Below are 21,728 nucleotides of genomic sequence, written 5' to 3'. Positions count from 1 at the left end.
CTTTTGGAGGTTGAACTTTATCTCTTTCCAAAGACAGGAACTCTACTTGTGACATGCCTATCTCATTCTTAAACCTTTGCATATCTTGATGTAATTCTTCACTTAGATGTACTTCAGATGCTGGAAAACTAGATGCTGAAGAAGAACTCACAATTTCTAATTCAGAATCAATACTTTTACAGTTATGAGTACTGTCATTATCTGCATATAATGTCTTCTGGAAAAAAGTCTTGTACTGGTTTTGTTTTCTCGTAAGTGTTTGTGACAGCAGAAATATCATGCTTTTTTGTTTGAACCATGTGTTTCATCACATCGCAGGAGGCAAGCCACAAATCAAAAAGGCTCTCTGAATCACTAGACTGAGGTCTAATTTTAATCGGTGGTCGTGCTCGCTTCGGCAGCACATATACAATCGGTGGTATTTTGGTCCATATTTTTTGCCATTTGCATGTCAAACTCTCTTGGCCTTCTTTCACTTTAAATGTAACTAGTGGGTTCTTTATTTTTTATTTTCTATATCATTTTTAAAATCCTCATTGTTGTTAAAAAGATGCTCAATGTCTGGTTTGTTCTCATTTTCATAGTCTGATTTACTTTCTTTCTTTAATTTGAAATTTATTGTCAAATTGGTTTCCATACAACACCCAGTGTTCATCCCAACAGGTGCCCTCCTCAATGCCCATCACCCAGCCTCCACTCCCTCCCATCCCCCATCAATCCTCAATTTATTCTCAGTTTGTAAGAGTCTCTTATGGTTTGCCTCTCTCCCTCTCGAAGGTTTTTTGTTTTTTTGTTTTTTTGTTTTTTTCATTTCGCCTCCCCCATGGTCTTCTGCTAAGTTTCTCAGGATCCACAAAAGAGTGAAAACATATGGTATCTGTCTTTCTCTGTATGACTTATTTCACTTAGCATCACACTCTCCTGTTCCATCCACGTTGCTACAAATGGCCATATTTCATTCTTTCTCATGGCCAAGTAGCATTCCATTGTGTATATAAAGCACAATTTCCTTATCCATTCGTCGGGTGATGGACATTTAGACTCTTTCCATAAATTTGGCAATTGTTGAAAGTGCTGCTATAAACATTGGGGTACAAGTGCCCCTACGCATCAGCACTCCTGTATCACTTGGGTAAATTCCTAGCAGTGCTACTGCTGGGTCATAGGGTAGATCTATTTTTCATTTTTTTGAGGAACCTCCACACTGTTTTCCAGAGTGGCTGCACCAGTTTGCATTCCCACCAAGAGTGCAAGAGGGTTCTTGTTTCTCCACATCCTCCCCAGCATCCATAGTCTCCTGGTTTGTTCATTTAGCCACTCTTGACTGGTGTGAGGTGGTATCTCAGTGTGGTTTTGATTTATATGTCCCGGATGATTTGCTTTCATTTAAAGAAAGCTTAGAAGATCACTGGCAAGCATATTCTGGGGACCCAGAGTATGAATGAGAGAGAATGACATTTTCAAGACTAGGCTCTTTTTAGCCTAAATGTCCATCAACTGATGAATGGATAAAGAAATTGTGGTTTATATACACAATGGAATACTACGTGGCAGTGAGAAAGAATGAAATATGGCCATTCATAGCAACGTGGATGGAACTGGAGAGTGTGATGCTAAGTGAAATAAGCCATACAGAGAAAGACAGATACCATATGGTTTCATTCTTATGTGGATCCTGAGAAACTTAACAGAAACCCATGGGGGAGGGGAAGAAAAAAAAAAGAGGTTAGATTGGGAGAGAGCCAAAGCATAAGAGACTGTTAAAAACTGAGAACAAACTGAGGGTTGATGGGGGGTGGGAGGGGGAGGAGGGTGGGTGATGGGCATTGAGGAGGGCACCTTTTAGGATGATCACTGGGTGTTGTATGGAAACCAATTTGACAATAAATTTCATATATTGGAAAAAAAAGAAAGAAATGTGTGTGTGTGTGTGTGTGTGTGTGTGTGTGTGTGTGTGTGTGTCTGTGCATCTTAAAGATGTTTGGGTCAAAATTTCATGTCTAGCTCCTAAACTTATTACAACATTCTTCTTTAAGAAGAGAATTTTTTTCATCTGCCCTTTTCCCCACGACCTGCTTAGATTCTGCGGTTCATAATTTCAATAAATATCCTACCAATATTCTAAAAAAAAAAAAAAGACTAGGCTCTTTTTGTTCAGGAAATGCCTGAAATACTACCAAGACAGACACTCCAAATGCATCTTCTTCCTCACAGTCAAGTACAGTATTTGTCCAATTCGAAGGTATTTCCTTTCAGTTGGTTCCTCCTTAGAGTGACCCCGTGGTGGTTCTTCTTCAAGATGAGTAGGAATGCTGTATTGTTAACAAATTTCACCAAACTTCAGCTTTCACTCACTGGTGATGAGCTTTAAGCTATTTTTCCAGTCTAATTTGCCTTATTTGATCCACATTTCCTCAAAGTTTTGCATAGAAGCATGTCTTAAATATAGAGATATATCATGCTCCCTATCACATTCCTTATTCATTGCTGGTCCTTGAGTCATTTTTTGCAGTTGCAAAAACGGATGGTTAATTTCCTTGTTTTGATTTTCACATGTCTTTTCTGCCAGGATACATGTTTGTAAAAACACCTTGTCCTTAAGTAATCAAGTACGGACAAAGAAAAATGAGAAAATAATTACAATTGTACTGTTAACTTTCTTCATCTATGTTTAGCTGTTCCCAAGTCACTGGATTGTAACTTCCTGTAAGAAGTGAAAACTAACTTGCCTTAGCCTAAGACAGAAGAAAAATATGAACTCATAAACTTAAGCTTGTCAGTTTTTGGAACTAAACAATTCATTACGTGTTAACTCGACCAAAAAATAAGTTAGATGATTTTTAATGTTACACACCTTAAAAACTATTTAGCTTACCATCCATTATAACAAGCACTAAAGTGCATTTGAGTACTTTTTAAGGATTAATAACTAGAGAATTAGAAATCTTTAAATTATTAGCAGCCAAATGAATTAATATCAAAGAGAAAGAAATATGCTGGCAGTGTGAATCGGCTTAAGATTCTCTCTCTCACCCTGCCCTCACTTACCCACGTACTCTGTACTCACTCTCTCTCTCAAAAGAAAGAATTAATAGAAAAAGAAACCATAAGGAACAGAAAATACATTTACACTATGGTACTCTATTTATTGAAAAATATCTGTGTGTAAGTGGACTCCCACAGTACAAACCCACCTGGTTCAAGGGTCAACTGTATACCTATATGATATCTCCCCTAAGAGATTACCGGAACTTAACATAGTGCCAAATTAGAAAATCAAAAACCCATTACTAATTTCCCATTCTTTTCTGGACCCTACGACCATTTTATTGGCCTTCAGACATCTTCACATTTAAAACAAATATTCTTGGGGGGCCTGGGTGACTTAGTTGATTAAGCGCCCAACTTTGGCTCAGCTCATGTTCTCACAGTTCATGAGCTCAAATCCTGCATTGGGCTCCTTGCTCTCAGTGCAGAGCCTGCTTCGGATCTTCTCTCCCCCCACCCCACTCTCAACAATAAACAAACATTCACCAAAGTATCCTCAATATTTAGTAAGTCACTAAAAGCCACTGTGATCATTTTGTCTTCTGTTTCTATAGCACCCTTTACAGGTTACAAAACTTTGCCACATTTGTTCATTATGCATAACCAAGAGGTGGGTATTGGTGCCATTTTTAGGAACGAGGTCATTGACCTTGGGGCAAGTTTTTCCAAGATCCCACAGCTAGGAAGTGACGGAACCAAGATGCTAGCATGTCTTTGATTTCAAATACAGCGCTTGTAGCATTATGCAGCAGCTGCCTGGGCCTAAGAGATCAGGACTTTTTTACCTCCTTCCCTAGTTGTCACCTTAGAATACATCATCATTACTTTACTTATATTACTACAAATATGACTGCGATGTTATTTTAATCATTCAAAAGTCAAAGTCAACGCATGTCTTGGATGTTTTAACATCACTCCATGCCTATACTTAAAAATAATAAGAAGAAAGTACCTCATGAAGAGAAGGTGATTCTACATCTTCCTCTTCTCCTAATTTTATTGCTGACATGATATCTACAGAATAGGGTCACAGATAAATTAATGAAAATATGTGTTACTATGAATTTTAAACACATACACAAGTCTATCTCCATTCATGAATATTTCAATAAAATAAAACCAATAGCAGAAAAATGTTCAGGGGGTTCACGATTTTCCACAAGTAAAAGGGGGTAGTACTTGGGATACTTCTAAAGAAAGATAGCAACAAAAAAATACCTTCACGAAAAAAGGATAATATATTTGGATCTACATACTTCCAGATTTTTTTCATACTAGCATTTAATCATAGGAAAACAACTCACAGAGATTCACTAGCTTACCGCTTCTGTAATTTTTATGCACTCCACCAGCAGAAGTCAAACTGTCATTAACTGCTTGCTCTGGTGGCACATTTTCAATAATACCAACACCATCTTCTTTTGCTTCCATTGCTGACTTTGATGTTCCTTCCTAGAAAAACAGCACAAAACAAAAACCCAACTTCAGAAAAATATCACATTGATTCATTTGGTCATGCACTCACCCACTCAAAAAGACAAGCACATACTGTATCTGTCAAGTCATAGCCACGATCTGGGGAAGAGCTGGAAATATAAATACAAGACAGAGTCTGTTCTATATGCTAGTAGCAGTAGAGATGCATGAAAACAGGTAAGGACAGAAAAATAACATCCACTAGTTCTGCAAGGGAAGTGAATAACGTACAGTGAACGCACAAAGGAGAAAAGACTTACATTTGGGAAGCTCAGCAAATGCTGGGAAGATAGGGCTGTATCTTAAAAGATAGACAAAGTGCACAGGGAGGGTGTGAAGGGCATTCTATAATGGCAAAAGAATCAAGTATGAAATAATATAGTAAGTGAAAACACCTATGCAATATGGCAAAACTGGAACAGAGTTATTGGGAATGGGATAGACAGGGAGATATTACTAGAACATCAGGACGAAACCAAAAAAAAAAAAAGAGCAGTGTTATGCTAGAACATGAATTTTCACCTTCAGGTAATGGGGATCCATTGAATAAGCAGAGGAGTGACATCGTCACAAGTATATTTTAGAAAGGTCACTCTGGCAGCAATGTAGGACGAACGTAAAGGAAGCAAAACCAGAAGAGTACTTCAAAATTATAGGTGAGCGAGTGAATTACAGGAATAACATATGAAAAATGGTAAGCCGGTACAACATATCGAATGTGGTGAGTGACTGGATATGGTGATTTCAGGGAAGTTCGGAGTCCAGGACATTTCCTGTTCCAGGGCTGCTATTTATTAGGCTAGGGAACACAAATGACAGAGCAGATTACAAAGAGTCAGGGAAGAGGAAAGGGAATGGGTCAGAAACAATGTCTTTAAACTAAGGCATATTAAATTAAAAGTACCCAGGGGACTTCCAAAGAAAATATTAGGGCCGCCTGAATGCCTCATTCAGTTAGCACCTGACTCTTGATTTTGGCTCAGGTCATGATCTTGCAGTTCATGGGTTCAAGCCCCCCATCTGGTTTTGCGCTTACAGTGCAGGGTCTGCTTGGGATTTTCTCTCTCTCCCTCTGTCCCTTTTCACCTCCCCACTTATGCTCTCTCTGTCTCTCTCTACAATTAATAAATGAATAAACTTTAAAAAAAGGAAAAGAGAGAAAATTCAGATCAATACACTTCCTGTAAGAAAAGCCCATCGTAAATATCTATAAAACATATTAAACTGATATAATATTGCAAACCTACACAAAAGTGTGAAATTGTGAAAAGGAAAATAAAAGGAGGCAGGAAGAGGAAAGATGGCAGAGGAGAGTGATCAGAATTTCCCTTGACCATCAAACACAGCAGTATTGAGGTCACAACACTCGGAATACCAGGAATACAGGCTGCAGAGGGACAGAAAAATCTCCACAGATGCAAAGACACAGGTTGGCGGGACAGAAGGGTGTGTATGCAGATTGGGAGAAATAAAATGGTCCGCAAAGGCATGGAGTGGGGGAAGCCCTTTGGTGGAGAAATGAAAGGAAGGTAGAGAGAGAGGCTGTGGTAAGTGTATTTGGATATGAGAAAACCTGTCCAGACCACAGACCAAGGAGAGGTCCAGAGAGCCAATTCTACTTTGCAAAACAGCCTTAGAGGCTAAAAAACAGAATTTTCAAGGTTGCCAGACTTTCTCTAGAAAAGAGCTGCAACCTCCCATGCCTGGTGGGGAGGGAGCCGCCCCTAGGCTCTCAGTGAAACACTGGGAGAGAACACCTTGAGTATGGTGTAAAGGGGAGGTATTACCCTGCCCAAGGGAAAAAGACTCTGCAGGCATGAGCCAGAGACCCTTTGTCAACTGGGCAGAGTGGTCCTACTCCAAAACCAGGTCTGAGTAAAGTGGGATCCTATAGGGTTTTGAATCCCAGCTCAGTGCTCAGGGAGCACAGGAGAATTTGCAGCAAGGGGAGCCGGGCCCCCAGGATATTCTGTGAGGACGGCCTAAACAGTGAGCTTTGAGACACCTCGTGTGGGCAGGAGAGATTGGGGTGTCGCCATTTCTCTCTCCATGACCAACATCGTGGGGCTTCAGGGAACGGACAGTGAGACTCACTGGAGGCAGGCCAATTACACAAAACCCTGCCTCTTTGTGCCTCATAACTGCTCTCTGTGGGAGTGAGACTGACACTGATGGGACCAGACAGCCCCTCCTCTAGACCAGCACAGCCACCAGTACCAGGTACCAGTAGACAATTCTCCTCTGGTTTTCTACCTTTGTTTGTCTGTTCTCATTTGAATTATTATTCTTTTTATCTTTTTCTTCTCAGTCTTAATGTTTATTTCTTTATTTTGAGAGAAAAAGTGAGTGATCAAGCAGGAGAGGTACAGAGAAAGGGAGAGAGAAAGAACCCGATCAAGATCCATGCTCTCACTGCAGAGCCTGATGGGGGTTAAGAACCCACGTACAGCGAAACATGACATGAGCCAAATTCAAGAGTCAGACGCTTCACCAACTGAGCCACCCAGGCGCCCATCATTTCTTTCCTTTGCTTTCCCTTTCTTCTCTTTCCCCTTTTTTCTCTTTCTACTCTCCTCTTTCCTATTCTCCCTTCGGAAACAGCCTAGTAGTCTCGAGTTGACGTGGGTCAAAGCTAATTATCTATCTATCTATCTATCTATCTATCTATATCTATCTTAATATATACCTATATATCTATATATAGGTATATATAGATAGATCTATATATATATTTTTTTCCTTTCTTGCTGTGTTCTGGTTTTTGGTTTGTTTGATTGTGCAATTTCTCTATACATTTCTAGATCTCCTTCTTAATTTTCCTCCCTCTCTTCCTGGATGAACTCTAGCTCCTTTGAGGCACTTCCTGGTCTTTTTTTCCACTCCAGTCATTTCTCTTTTTGTTTGGGCTAAGGATTCTTCACCACATTCTTCTCCTTTTTTTCCAGGATTACTTCAACAAAGAAATCAAAGCACACCTGGTGGAAGGCCCAAACCACCATTCCAAGTAGCGAGAAAAGCAGCCAAAGACCCACCGAAAGAGTACACACAACATACTCCAAAAATATTTGTTCAACTGCCAGGCCCTGGACACTGTAGGAGCTCTTTTTAATATAGTAGTATTCGCAAGTGTGGGACACAGATCAAGTTATTAACACACATAAAGGGCAGGAATCTAGCCAAAACAATGAAATCGAAGAATTCTCCTCAAAAAAAATTCCTGGAAGAAAAGAGTTCCAGATAAAGGCTCAAAAGAGACAGAAACAATATATGTGAGCACATTTTTGGAATGACACTCATAAGACACATAGTTACGCTTGAAATCACGCATAGAAGACAGCAGACAATCTACTGCTTCAGAGATCAAGGACCTAAAGAATCATCACGATGAATGCTGAAATGGTGTAAAGGAGATACAAAGTAACCTAGATACAGTGACAGCAAGGATGGGAGAAGCAGCAGACAGAATCGGTGAAACAGAAGATACAATTGTGGACAAAGATGAAAGAGAAAGGAAAGAAAGGAAATTATTGACCACGAGGCAGGTACTAGAGACCTACGTGATTCGGTGAGATGAAATATTAGCCACATCCTAGGAGTCCCAGAAGAAGAAGAGTGAGAGAAAGGGGCAGAAGGTTTTTGTTGAATAACGTATACCTGAGAGCTTCCCTCATCAGGGAAAGGAAACGGGCATCCAAGTCCTGGTGGCACAGAGAATTCCCTTCCAAGTCAACAAAACCAGGCCAACACCACGACATGTCATAGCGAAACCGGAAGAATACAAAGATAAGGAGAGAATTCTGAAAGCAGCTAGGGACAAACAGGTCTTAATCGACACGGGAAGACACATAAGGGTAGCAGCAGACCTGTCCAATGAAACTTGGCAGGGCAGAAGGGAGGGGTAGGAAACGGTCAATGTGCTGAATGGGAACATCTGCGGCGAAGAATCCCTTCCCAGGCAAGGCTGACATTTAGAATAGAAAGAGAGAGAAAGGCTTTCCCAGACAAACAAAACCTAATGGAGTTCATGACCACTAAACCAGCCCTGCGGGAGATCCTAACGGGCGACTCTGTGAGTGGAAAGCAGCAGAGACTACAAAGGACCAGAGGCCTCACCAAAAGCATGAAACCTTCAGATAACACAATGACACTAAATCCATATCTTTAACTAATCACTCTGAATGTGAATGGACTCAATGCCCCAATCAAAAGACACAGGGAATCAGAATGGATGAAACACAACACAAAACCAAAGAACAAAATCCATCCATATGTTGTCAACAAGAAACTGATTTCAGACCCCAAGACACCTCCAGATGCAAAGTGAAGGTATGGGGAACCACCTATCATGCTTCTAGAAGTCAAAAGAAAGCTGGAGTCGCCACACTTCCTCCAGAAAGACTAGATTTTAAATCAGAGACTGTAGTAACAGATTCTGAAGGGCATTGGATCATAATTAAAGGGTCTATCCATCAAGAGGAGCTAACAATTGCAAATGTTTATGGACCCAAAGTGAAATGCCCACACATATGAATCGATTAATCACGAACATGATTAAATGTATACATTCAAACACAATTATTGAAGACGACTTTAAGACTCCATTTATGGCAATAGGCGGATCGTCAAGGCAGAAAATCAGTAAGGAAACACAGATCCAATGTGTCATTGGACCAGATGTATTCAGATATACATAGTTCTCTATTGGCCTCATATATATACATTTATATATATGGATATCAACACCGATATATTAAGATCTTTTCATCCAACAGCAGTAGAACGCACATTCTTCTTAAGTGCACATAGAACATTCTCCAATGTCTCCAAGTGACATCCTGGGTCACAAAACAGCCCTCCACAAATATAAAAGGACTGAGATCATACCTTGCATATTGTCAGATCACAACAACGAGCACTTGCTCATTCTTTCTCTCTCTCCCTCCCTTTCCAAGAGAAATACAAGCATTTCAAAAACATTTAGCTCAGCCCCTACCAAGAAAGAGAAAAACAAGAATAATAAACTTTGTGAGGCAATGAGTCCTGGATGGAATCCACACACAGACAGTAGAATTCCATAACCAATATGTTGACAATGGAGTTGACAGAAAGTGATGTACTAAAAGAACAGACACTAAAGAAATCGTTTCTGCAAGGACAAATTAGGGTAGGGGTAAACCATTAAAAACGAGCCTCGGGGCGCCTGGGTGGCGCAGTCGGTTAAGCGTCCGACTTCAGCCAGGTCACGATCTCGCGGTCCGTGAGTTCGAGCCCCGCGTCAGGCTCTGGGCTGATGGCTCGGAGCCTGGAGCCTGTTTCCGATTCTGTGTCTCCCTCTCTCTCTGCCCCTCCCCCGTTCATGCTCTGTCTCTCTCTGTCCCAAAAATAAATAAAAAATGTTGAAAAAAAAAAAATTAAAAAAAAAAAAAAAAAAAAAAAACGAGCCTGGTGCGGGGAACACATATGTGGCACAGTGAGTTCAGCATCCACCTTCAGCTCATGAGTCATGATCTCACGGTTTGTGGTTATCAGCCCCACGTTGAGCTCTGTGTTGACAGCTCGGAGCCTGCAGCCTGCCTTGGATTCTGAGTCTCTCTCTGTCTCTGCCCCTACCCCGCTTGCACTCTGTGTCTCTCTCTGTCTCAAAAATAAATAAACTTTAAAAAAAATTTAAAATACCATAAAAAGCATGGGGGGAGAAGAGGGAAAAAGGAAAAAAAAAAAAACAACACATGACCAATCAATCAAGCATGAGCTTAAGAGAAAAAAGAAAAGGAAAAATGTGAGCCAAAGAACGTAAGTGTAAACAACATATATTTTTCAACAGGTACATAAGTAGGATTGGGAATATACTATGAACAATAGTCACTTTTAAACCGTTTAAAGATATATGTCTCCATATATGTGTATACACATATGTATATACATGTGTGTGTGTGTATGTATAGGTGTACATAAATATGTATATATATAAGTGTGTGTTTATACATAAGTGTAACAATATATGTGTATATATGTGTATCTTATATATCTCTATTTATCTATCTATATCTATCTATCTATCTATATAATATTTAGGTAAAAGAGGCTTTGATTCACAGTATATCCCTAATAATACTGACTCTTATCACTCTACAGTTATCTGGTTATAAATGCTGTAATAAAGAATTTAATTTTTTTCACTATAAATACATTGTTCAATTCCTGGCATCTTTCGCTTCCGAAAAGCTAGAAATTATTACTAGACTAACAAAAGAACAGAAAAAGAGAGGTTCCTAACACGTCAACATTCACTATGGAGAAAGAATTGGGAATGAGAATTCTAGGAAGAAATGGGAACCTTCAAAGGATGTAGGTAATGGGACACAGATGGGGTTAAACAAACAAAGGCTGAGGACTTTTTCTCTGCAATTCTAAGCTCACAATGGGAGGATACTAAAAATAGACTGTAACCTTCTTTCTTATGTAACTCCTGATTTCCTCAATAGAATTCATTTGCGTGTATACATGTTAAACACTAAAACGGAATATAAACTGAAGCCTGACTTTTTAACTTCACATATTTAATTGTGATATATCATGCGTATTTGGTTACTTTTCAAACTCCATTCTACGGAATTCCATTTCCCTACTCATTTGTTCACATTCAAAAACCATGACATTGCTTCTTCCAAGCAAGACTTTATTTTAGGAGCTCCAGGAGTCAAACCAGTGCGTTCCCTAACCTCCAGGAGCTTATCATGATTTAGGGGCTTTGAAATGAATACTGAAACAAATATCAGATGTCTGAAACTTTAAATTTTAGAATCTGACACAAGGACTAGGAGGAGATAGTGTTCAAAGCTAGAATGGGCAAGATTTCTGAAATTAGAAATTTGACACCTTGGCTATGAAGAGCCTCTGCCCATAGAGCTACTCTTTTCAGCAAAATACGTATTCTTCGGGGAGATGCACAATTTTAACTTACCCCTCATGGAGTTATTTCAAAACTACAGGAGAACACCTTTGTAAGGTAAATGTTGAGAAATAATGTAAACATCTAAATTTCTACATTTTCTAATATGATTTTATTCTAAATGGAGAACAAAGGATAGAGCCAAAGGAAAATGCTGTATCTCACCAAAATAAAACGTGCCCGGGGCGGGGGGCAACCTACAATAGATACTTGGACCCAATCAGGTTTCATTTAGGCATGAGTATTATCAGTCATGTTATGATCACAGTAAGAATCCTTATCCTTAAGCAAACGTCATATTGCCTCCATTGTGGGAAAGCTTTTCCCAATATAATTTGACGGTCATTATATATTTTCCAGCCCATTCATTTATCAGCCTCCACCTGTAGGATTTACCAAAGTACAACAAAACAAAACAAAACATTCAACGCGTCATGTATCTGTAGAGTGGTTTGTCCTTGCTAACTTTCCATGACACACATAAAATGATGATACACAGGCTCCTCTTAAATTTTCAGAGTGAATAAGGGAGAAAACTCAATTCAGAGCAGGAAAGTGAGTTTCACGGGAGGGTACTTTACCTTGGTACCAAAATCTAAGTCTTCGCTAGATGAGGTAGACCATGAATCGTCAGGACCAGGTTTGTCAGAAAGCCTTTAGAGCAAAAAAATACAACAAAAACATGTTCATTCATTTAAAAACAAAATTTAAAAAAGTTAAGGGAAAGGTCACCTATCTGTTTATTCCACGAAGTTTCTTGGTATAATGAAAAGTTGGCCTCTGGTTTTGTCATTAAGTTTTATTTTAATTCCAGTAATAGAAACATCCAGAGTTATAGTAGTTTAAGTTGTACAATATAGTGATTCACCAACTCCATACTCACCCCGTGCTCATCATGACAAGGGCACTCCTTCATCCCCATCATCTCTTTCACCTTTCCCACCACTCACCTGCTCTCCACAACCATCCGTTTCTTCTCTGCAGTTAAGAGCCTATTTCTTGGTTTGTCTCCCCTTTTGTTTCCTCCCTTTGCTCGTTTGTTGTTTCTTAAGTGCTACATGAGTAAAATCATATGGTATTTGTCTTTCCCTGACTTTGCTTACCATACTACCCTCAGGCTCCATCCAGGTGATTGCAAATGGCAAGATTTCATTGTTTTATGATTGAGTAATATTACAGTGTGTGTGTGTGCATGTGTGTGTGCGTGCGTGTGTGTGTGTGTATGGATATACATATACACACACACATACATTCATGTAGGGCTTCTTCTTCGTTCACTCAGCTGTCAATGGACGCTTGCGCTGGCTGTTGGAAACAATGCCGCAATAAACACAGGAGTGCGTGTGTCCCGTGGAATTCATGTTTTTGTATTCTCTTGGGTAGTATCCAGTAGTGCAATTACTGGATCATAGGAGAGTTCTGTTTTTAATTTTTTGAGGAACCTGCATACTGTTTTCCACAGGGGCCGCACCCATTTGCATTTCCACCAACGGTGCAAGAGGTTTCCTTTGTCTCCACATCCTCGCGAACACTAGCTTCTTGTGTCTTGGAGTGTAGCCATTCTGACAGGTGTGACGTGGTATCTCGTTGTAGTTTGGGGGAGCATCTTTTCATGTGTCTGTTGACCATCTGTATGTTGTCGTTGGAAAAGGGTCTGGTTATGTGTACTGCTCATTTGTAAACTGGGCTTTTTTGGAGGGGGGTGATGTTGACATGTGTCAAGTTTTTAGACATTGTGGATACTAACCCTTTACTGGATTTGCCAAATATTTCCAAATTTGTTCTCCCATTCCAGAGGTTGCCTTTCAGGTTTGACTGTTTCCTTCACTGTGCAAAAGCTTCGTAGGTTGATATAGTCCCCAAACTTTATTCTTGCTTTATTTCCCTTGGCTCAAGAGACATAACTAGTAAAATGTGGCTACAGCCAAAGTTTGAGAAATGACGGCCTGTGTTCTCGTCAAGGATTTTTTTTTTTTTATGGTTTCAAGTCTCACACTTAGGTCTTTAATTCATTTTGAGTTTATTTGTGGATATGGTAGAGAAATTGGTCCAGGTTCATTCTTTGGCATGTGGCTTGTCCAGTTGTCCCCACACCATTTGGTGAAGAGACTGCCTTTTCCCCACTGGATAGTCTTTCCTGTTTGTGGAAGATGAACTGACCATACAGTGGTGGATTTATGTCTGGGTTTGCGGTCCTATTCCACTGAGCGATGAGGCTATTTTGTACGCCAGTACCCACCATACTGTTTGGAATACTACAGCTTTGGAATAGAACTTGAAAGCTGAGATTGCGATACCTCCAGGTTTCTTCGTTTTCAATGTTGCTTTGGCCATTCAACGTCTTTTGTGGTTCTATACAACGTTTAGGATTGTTTGTGTAGCTCTGTGACAAATGCTGTTGGTATGTTGACAGGGATTGCATGACATCTGTCGATGGCTTTGGGTAGTGTAGACACTTTAAAAATATGTATTCTTCCCATCTGTGAGCATCGGATGTCTTTCTCTTTCTTTCCGTCACCTTCAATTTCCTTCATCAGTGTTTTACGGTTTCCAGAGTACAGGTCTTTCACAATTTGGACCCTGTTTTTAAAAAAGCTTTCTGTTCTCTATTTGGCCTCGACCTCTCCTAACCTGTGAAATCTCCAGGAAAGACCCAGTCTCAGTTTCCATAAACAAATATGACAGGCAGGGAATGCTCTGAAATGGTTGAAAATTAAATGTGTAAACCTTACCACAATGACGTCTCACCTCACATCTGTCAGAATGGCTCAGTTTCCACACACAGGAAACAACAAGGGTAGCTCAGGGTGTGGAGAAAAAACAACCCTTGTGCACCGGTCATGGGATGTAAATTGGTATCGCCGCAGTGAAAGCCAGTATGGAGGGGCCTCAACAAATTAAAAACACAAATACCATAGGATCCAGTGATTCCACTACTGGGTATTTATTTACCCAAGGGAAATGGAAATACTAATTTGAAAAGATATACACACCCCTATCTTTATTATAGCATTATTTACAATAGACAAGATATGGAAGCAACCCAAGTGTCCACCAATACATGAAGAGACCACACACACACACACACACACACACACACACAATGAAATATTATGCAGCTCTAAATGAGAATGAGATCCTGCCATCTGCAACATCATGGATGTACCTAGATGGCATGAGGGTAAGTGAAATAAGTCAGACAGAGAAACACAAATCCTGTATGATTTCACTTCTGTGCAGAATGTAAAAAGGGGAATAAATGAACAAACAGAGCAAAAGCAGAAACAGAACCATAAATGCAGAGATTTGACTCTTGCCAGAAGGGAGGGGAGGTGGGGGGATGGACAAAATGGGGGAAGGGGAGAGGGAAGTTCAGGGTTCCAGTTATAGAATGAATAAATCACAAGGCTCAAAGGTACAGCATAGGGAATCTAGTCAGTGGTATCCTAATAGCCTCATACATTGACAGATGGGAGCTACGCTTATGGCGATCACGGTGAAACATCCAGAGTTGTTGCATCACATATTACATTGTGTGTCACGTAGACCTCCGTTTAAGTAAACGTATCAAAGTTTAGGTTTCTACGTTATGAGTGGTAGTACTAACTAGAGATTGACAGACTCAAAGTTCCCAAGGCCAACTTTGTTCCCACACTGGTCTTGCCTTATTTAGGTCCATAATAACTAGCAAGACACTCCAAGCCTTCAGGGGCATTCAGCTACCCAAGGAGGGAGATTGTGATCAAAATGGTCCCGGTAGTTGTGCCTCTATTTCTCTATACGCTGCCTGAATATTTTCTTCCCTATGAGCTCCCACTCCTACATCACTCTTTGGCACGGTTCTGTGGCATTCCCCAACCTTTCAATCTTTAGCCTATGAAGCCATACACTCCTACAACAAGGATGGGCTCCAATGACCGAGGGTAGGAACCATGTCCTGCTCCTGGAGAACAAGCGAATTGGGAGTCTCACTCATCCACACAGTCACCTCAACATAGGCATGTTATCACCGATCCAGATGAAGCTCCCTTACTGATTTGACAAGTCAGACCTACCCCTGCCCAGCCCTACAAGTACATGGGAAGGGCATCACAGATTGAGGAAAAGAGGTGGAGTGAGGAGACAGCTTGCCTTGGGCCATACATCTCTGATGTTCGGAATCTCCACCCCCACCCCCAATTCCTTGAGAGGATCTAAGCTATCCTCCCTCAGTTGGGGTGGAAGTAGGGGATATCATATTTCTATCTGCTGTAAACAGACTCTGCCCAGAAGCTCAAATGATTTTTAATCTCTCTCATCAGAAAATCTGAGGTATGCTCGCACCTTCAATGAAACCAACACACACAAAAGCAGAAACCTGGTCACGACCCTCTTGAACTCTCTATTTGAATATGTCTTTCTAAACAACTCCCCTAATCCTGGGTCCTTCATTCCTGTCATTCACCTTTATCTCACTTGGCATAACCCCCCCATATTCTGACATCTTTTCTCAAACTCGTATTCCTAACCAACTCAGTGTTGTTCTCCTTGAAACCTGGTCTCCTCTGCTAATTCGATTCTTACCCTCCTTCATTGTATTCATTAGACCCACTCCCCAGGCTTCTATTATTAAAACAGTTCCCTGCAAGATCAAGACAAAAAAAGAAGGAAGAAAGGAAAGAAAGAAAGAAAGAAAGAAAGAAAGAAAGAAAGAAAACCAGAATTTAAGTCGCATTTCTGTCACTTATCATATCCCAATAGGTCACTTCAATCTCTTTTGAGTTTCAAATTCTCCAGGGAAACAACCATTGGGCAAGGAGGTTAAACATAGGTTGACACACCAGAGGGTGTTTTGAAGAATTAATCTCTGAGGATCCCTACATCTGGAGACTCTAAGTGCTTTTGATTTGGCCTCTGGAAAAATGGAGAGTCCTTAGCTGGAAGAAGTGGGGAAATTATTGGAAAAAAAAAAAGAAGAAGAAATACCAAGGAAAAAAGAGAAGAAAGTCAAAAGGCAAAAACACAGTACAAAAAGTCATTGGAAAAAAAAAAACTACAAAAAAACCAAAAAGCTTCTTAGAACTAGACAAGGATACTAGCCCAAAGGGAAACCAGCCTGGGAACTTAGGCAACAGAGAATCATATAGCAATATCCTCGAAATAGAGAGTGAGTTTAATTAATGTAACATGGTCTACAACTAGATATCCTTCCCTTACAGAAAACTCATTTGTCTCAAGAAGAGGGGATATCACTACATCTAAGGAGTTGCCTGACGACATCTTGCTTTTTATGTAAAAGCCTTGACACCATGGCCATAGCTGACATCCACCCTAAAATCTCGGATGGTAAAAACAAGGGACTAGTTACCACTGCAGTAATGACTTTTGTTGGCACTAGTGGTCAAATATATGAGGCCAAATGCTTGGACTAACCTGGGTTCTTAAGCAAACCCTAAATTAGTGTTCCGACATCATTACCTTTGACATTCTGAGTTGATCTGCCCTAGGATCTGTATCTTCATCTCAGTGCTGCTGAGGAACCAGGGAATGGATGTGGAAGCTTCACGGGCTGATGGGCAAAGCCCCTCAGCAACCCGTGAACTATGGAATCATGGTCGAGTCATCAACCTCCCTGAACCACAGTTGACAAAGGAATAAAATGTAGGCTACAATAGCACAGCTACTTGGCAAAGCTATACAATGACTATATAACGGAACAGATGTTACCCATAGGATATAGTGTCTGGTCCAGTGTAGAACACGCAACAACTGCTTTTGTTCTCTGCGTTCCCTTAGGAGACACATAATTTTCAGTTCATTCATTCCCTTTCCTTTCCTTTCATTATCCGTTTCATTTCATTTCATTCCTTTATACTTTGAGAGTGAGTGCCCACAGAAATCGGGAAAGATATCCCAAGGAGGCTGTCAGCGCAAAACCCGACGTGGGGCTTGAACTCACAAACCTCAGTTGAAATCAAGAGTCACACCCTTAACCGACTGAGCCACCCGGGTGCCCCAGCAAATGTCATTTTTACAAATCCATAAAAATCCTACCTGGCTCTAGAATCTTCCTCAGCATTCTTATCTGCTCCTAAAGAAGAAAGCAAAATACATGTTAAATCGACAATCGATAAATAGAGGAAAATTACAAGTGTACGGCTTATGATTTGTCAAAAAGTATTGCTTTCGGACCACACCTGGAAACCACACTACACTGAATGGTAATTATACCATTCGTAGGCTTAAAGCACTAAGAAATCTTACTTTCTCCTCTATATTGACCAAAACCAAGAATGGGTTTTATCAGAATTTGACACCTACAGGGGAACTGATGTTTACAATGGCCATCGCTGACCGACACTGTGACACTGGAGGAAACGGGTATCGTTCGGAGAATGATTATCATGAGCTGACAATGTCAGACTGAAGCTAGCATGATTTTTCTGGACTTCCACTACTAGAGGAATTGAAAGAGAATATCTTTATTTTGCTGTAACACGGCAGAACTTCCCCAGCTCTTCAGCAGACACTCTTCAGTTTTAGGAGGAAACACCCCCTCACAACGTGTGCTCTATAGCTATTGTACTTGGCAGCGTGGCCAAACAATAGCAAACAGACTCTCCCTGGCCTTATTTCCAATGGCAAGGTAAGAAGGAAAGATTTGGCATTCCACTTTGATATAGTTCTAACCTCTTGAGGCTGTCTCCTTCCATTGCTAGAGAGTCTATCTAGACCCGCCGCACATCACAGAGGAGGATGATCCCAATGTGAGTGCTCTGTAGTGGTTCATGAGGTCATTTTTCTCAACCCTCCCCATTAGGTGACACACAGCTAGAGAAATCATACTTTTTGTCATGGAAGGCAGAGGTCATCAGATCCTCTACTGATGAGCAACTAAACAAAACAAAGGGCAAAGAATATCTTGAATGCCTACATTCAATTACCAGGATATTTTCACTTTCTAAACATTCAAAGACATCCACTCTATGATTCTAACTATATGACACCTGGAAAGAGCAAGGCTATGGAGCTAAGGGTTGGGGTGAATGTAGGGAGAAACGGGCACGGCACAGAGGACTTTTAAGGCAGTGGAACTCTTTCACACGATACCACAAAGGTGGATTCACATCATTACACATTTGTTAAGACTCATAGAACGTATGACACCAAGGCTGAACACTAATGCAAATTAGAGACTTGGCCTCCAAATGAAGAGTTCGTGTCCATAGAAAATGCACCACTGTTGTCAGGGTGCCTGGGTGGCTCAGTCGGTTCAGCGTCCAACTCTGGATCTGAGCTCAGGTCATGATCTCACAGTTCATGGGATCAAGTCCTGCATCAGGCTCTGGGCTGACAGCACAGGATTCTTTCCCCCCTCTCCCTCTGCCCCTTGGCTGCTCACACGCATGCATGCTCTCTCACTCAAAACTAAACCAAGGAACTGAAATAAAAAATTCCTACTAAAAATGGACCACTGTCGTGCAAGATGTTAACAACAGGGGAGGCTAGGCGTGTACGGGAGCATGGTATGGTATATGCAGACTCTCTGTACTTCCTATTATATTTTGCTGTGAACTTAAAACTGATGTAAAACATCAGGCTTATTAAATGTATGAAACAACAAAAACAACAAAATATGGTTTCCATTGAAGCTACTCTTAGCATATACCAACTCATGATACAGTCACCTTGAACATTAAAATAGAGATCAAAGTAACACAATAGGGGTACTGTCTCCCATTTGGAAGTGTATGAAAATGCATACACAAAACACAAAAATACAATGGTTATTTGTATACTTAGGCAAGAAAACAATTGATGAATATGATCCAAAATCTTATACCTATAAACAGGGGTTCAGCACCATAGGAATCAAACCTGGGTTTTCCATATAATTACGAGATTTTCATTCTAATTTTAAATCAAAAATCATTATGTTGATCATACGTAAGAATCATAATGAAAGCTTAATCACATAAAAAAAAGATTATAATGACCTCATATTGCCCTTGTAATTTTTATACAAATACCTACTTCATATGGATGATGAAACTGAAACCAGTACCATGGTAGCCATCATGCTCCATGCTAGCAAAACAAAATTTGAAGACACCACCAAAAATGACGTCAGGGCTATAATTCCTATGCAGAACAGATTTCATCCAGCAGGCCAAAGATGGCTACCCTCAGAACATCCTACTTGAATGACTGGCCCTTGGTGGTTCCCTGGGATCTTGGATTTCAGGAGGGTTCCCACCATTCCCTAGCTGGTTAAGAGTGGTTCACTGTGCCTAAGTGCTGGTACAAGCAATGTCCTTAAGGCTGTACACTTGATTTCCTTGGTGGAAACCTGGAATTTGGGGACATGCTAAGGAGAAGATGCCTATGTGATTAGCATTTGATGAAAACCTCGGGCACTGAGTATCCATAAGCCTCGTACTGGCAGACAACATTTCACTTGTGCTGTCCTAATTTCATGCTGGAGGAATTTAGCACATCCTGCTAACTCCATAGAGAAAGGATTCCTGGAAGCCTGCGCTTGCTTTCCTCTGGCCTTCACCCCATACACCATTGCTCGGTGCTCATTGGCCTTTCTAGCCTGTCCCCATACCAAGCCACACGCATGACTACAACTATATGCTGAGTCCTGTGAGCTCTTCTAGTGAATAATCAAATCTGGGTGTCATTGGGATGCCTCTAACACAACTGCATTATATGCAATTTTATTATTTCGGTTGATGTCTTTCACGTGGTTACAGTCAGAAGGTTATGTCACAGAATACCTTTCCTGGAATCTCTTTTCTTGGTATTTGCCTTGAAAATTCCTACATCCCTATTTATCCATTTGAAGAAAGGTTTAAAAGGAATAGATGAAATCATGATGTCAGAAAGTGTGAAACAAGCAACAATCTTATTTTACTCTGAAAAAAAAAAAAACAGAGAGAGAGAGCAAATCCTGGTGATTGCCCCTATGTTCTACCATATAAAAGTTCTCTGAAATATGAAAAATCAGTTAATTTTCTCCAACTACCTAGGACTTAGTTCATTTTTCTGGCAGGTAGGAATCAAAGAAGTAACAGGGATCATTCTACAACAATCAGAACTGTCAGACAGAATATGATAACATACTACTGATTATAGTGTTCTTTTGTTTCTTTCCCTTATGTTCCTAGAACATTAAAAATATAGTTCACCTATTAAAGGCAGTTATTGCCAAAATAATCAAAAGCCACAAATACGGCATCCAAAATGTCAGATGAGTTATCTTGATGTCTCCCTATCTGACCCTCCTTCCAATTCTCTTATTTTGCCCTAAATGATACTACCGTATGAAGTACCCCCATTTTATAAGGCATTAACGTATATACATTTATCATTGACTACAAATGCTTATGTTCACCCATGGTAGTTAGGACATAACTCTGCATCATCAGCTAGGTCAGTCCTTAATGTCTTGCCAACAGTGAGGATCACAGTAAGAGTGGGAACATTTGGGGATACCACTCTGGCAAATTCTGGTACGAGAAGCTCACCTGATAGTGTTGCTGCATTTTAAATAGTCTGCTCTTCCCTTTAAAGAACTAGTGTATTTTACCACCTTCCAGTAGAAACACAATACACACCGGCTTACTTTCCTTCATTTACTCCCTGTAGTCTCCGCCATTCACATCATTCCCTGTTTGGCTCGTCTCTTCTTTCCTGAGGTTCCTTAGGCCTTCCAGTGTCTTGAAAGGGAACTAGTCATTTAGCTCCTTTGGTGGCACTCTCAATTTAATCTGTTGCTGACACCACATACGATATGCAACTTATCTCCTTTTCACATCTCTTTCTCTTTCCTATGCACTTAACAGGCCGTTTTCTTTAGATATTAGAATATATCAGTATTCCTGTTTTCAATCAACATTCTGTCAAATGACCTTTGAATAAAATACAGTGCTTACCTTCTACTTGTCCATTTAATATACTTTGCCCTTTCTGATCCACAGCTCCAGAGACATGAGGGACATATTTGTTGGGCTTCTCAGACATACTCTGTTAAAAGTAGCATCAGTAATGAGTTGCGTGAAGACTTCCTAATCCTTTTCCAAGAAAATATCTGAATTTATGACTTTAATAACAATCAGACTTACAAATAAGAAAACCGTATTGAACACCAAAACATTTAAATACAAAACCTCATATATGCTCTCTTGATTCAGCGTCCCTTTGAATCTTCATTTGGCTATTGACTCTCTAAACGGATCATGGAAGGCCAGAATAAATACTTTCAAAG

General features: G+C 40.3%; 1 protein-coding gene across 1 annotated transcript in view; it reads right to left on the bottom strand.

Annotated features, from left to right (window-relative positions):
- The window catches only part of LOC131495882 (ankyrin repeat domain-containing protein 26-like), a 42,776-nt gene extending 30,650 nt beyond the window's left edge, over positions 1-12,126 (bottom strand). Inside the window, exons 1-3 of the mRNA XM_058701055.1 lie at positions 12,058-12,126; positions 4,371-4,500; positions 4,001-4,062 (exon numbers count right to left, since the gene is read on the bottom strand). Coding sequence (XP_058557038.1) covers positions 4,001-4,062; positions 4,371-4,479 — 171 coding nt within the window. The 5' untranslated portion in view covers positions 4,480-4,500; positions 12,058-12,126. The remainder of the gene's footprint in view (positions 1-4,000; positions 4,063-4,370; positions 4,501-12,057) is intronic.
- Between the last annotated feature and the right edge of the window lie 9,602 nt (positions 12,127-21,728).

The sequence above is a fragment of the Neofelis nebulosa genome, chromosome 15 (assembly GCF_028018385.1).
Source record: "Neofelis nebulosa isolate mNeoNeb1 chromosome 15, mNeoNeb1.pri, whole genome shotgun sequence".
In the NCBI taxonomy this organism is placed as follows: domain Eukaryota; kingdom Metazoa; phylum Chordata; class Mammalia; order Carnivora; family Felidae; genus Neofelis; species Neofelis nebulosa.
The sequence above is the reverse complement of the archived record's forward strand: the minus strand, read 5'-3'. Positions and strand labels throughout refer to the sequence as shown.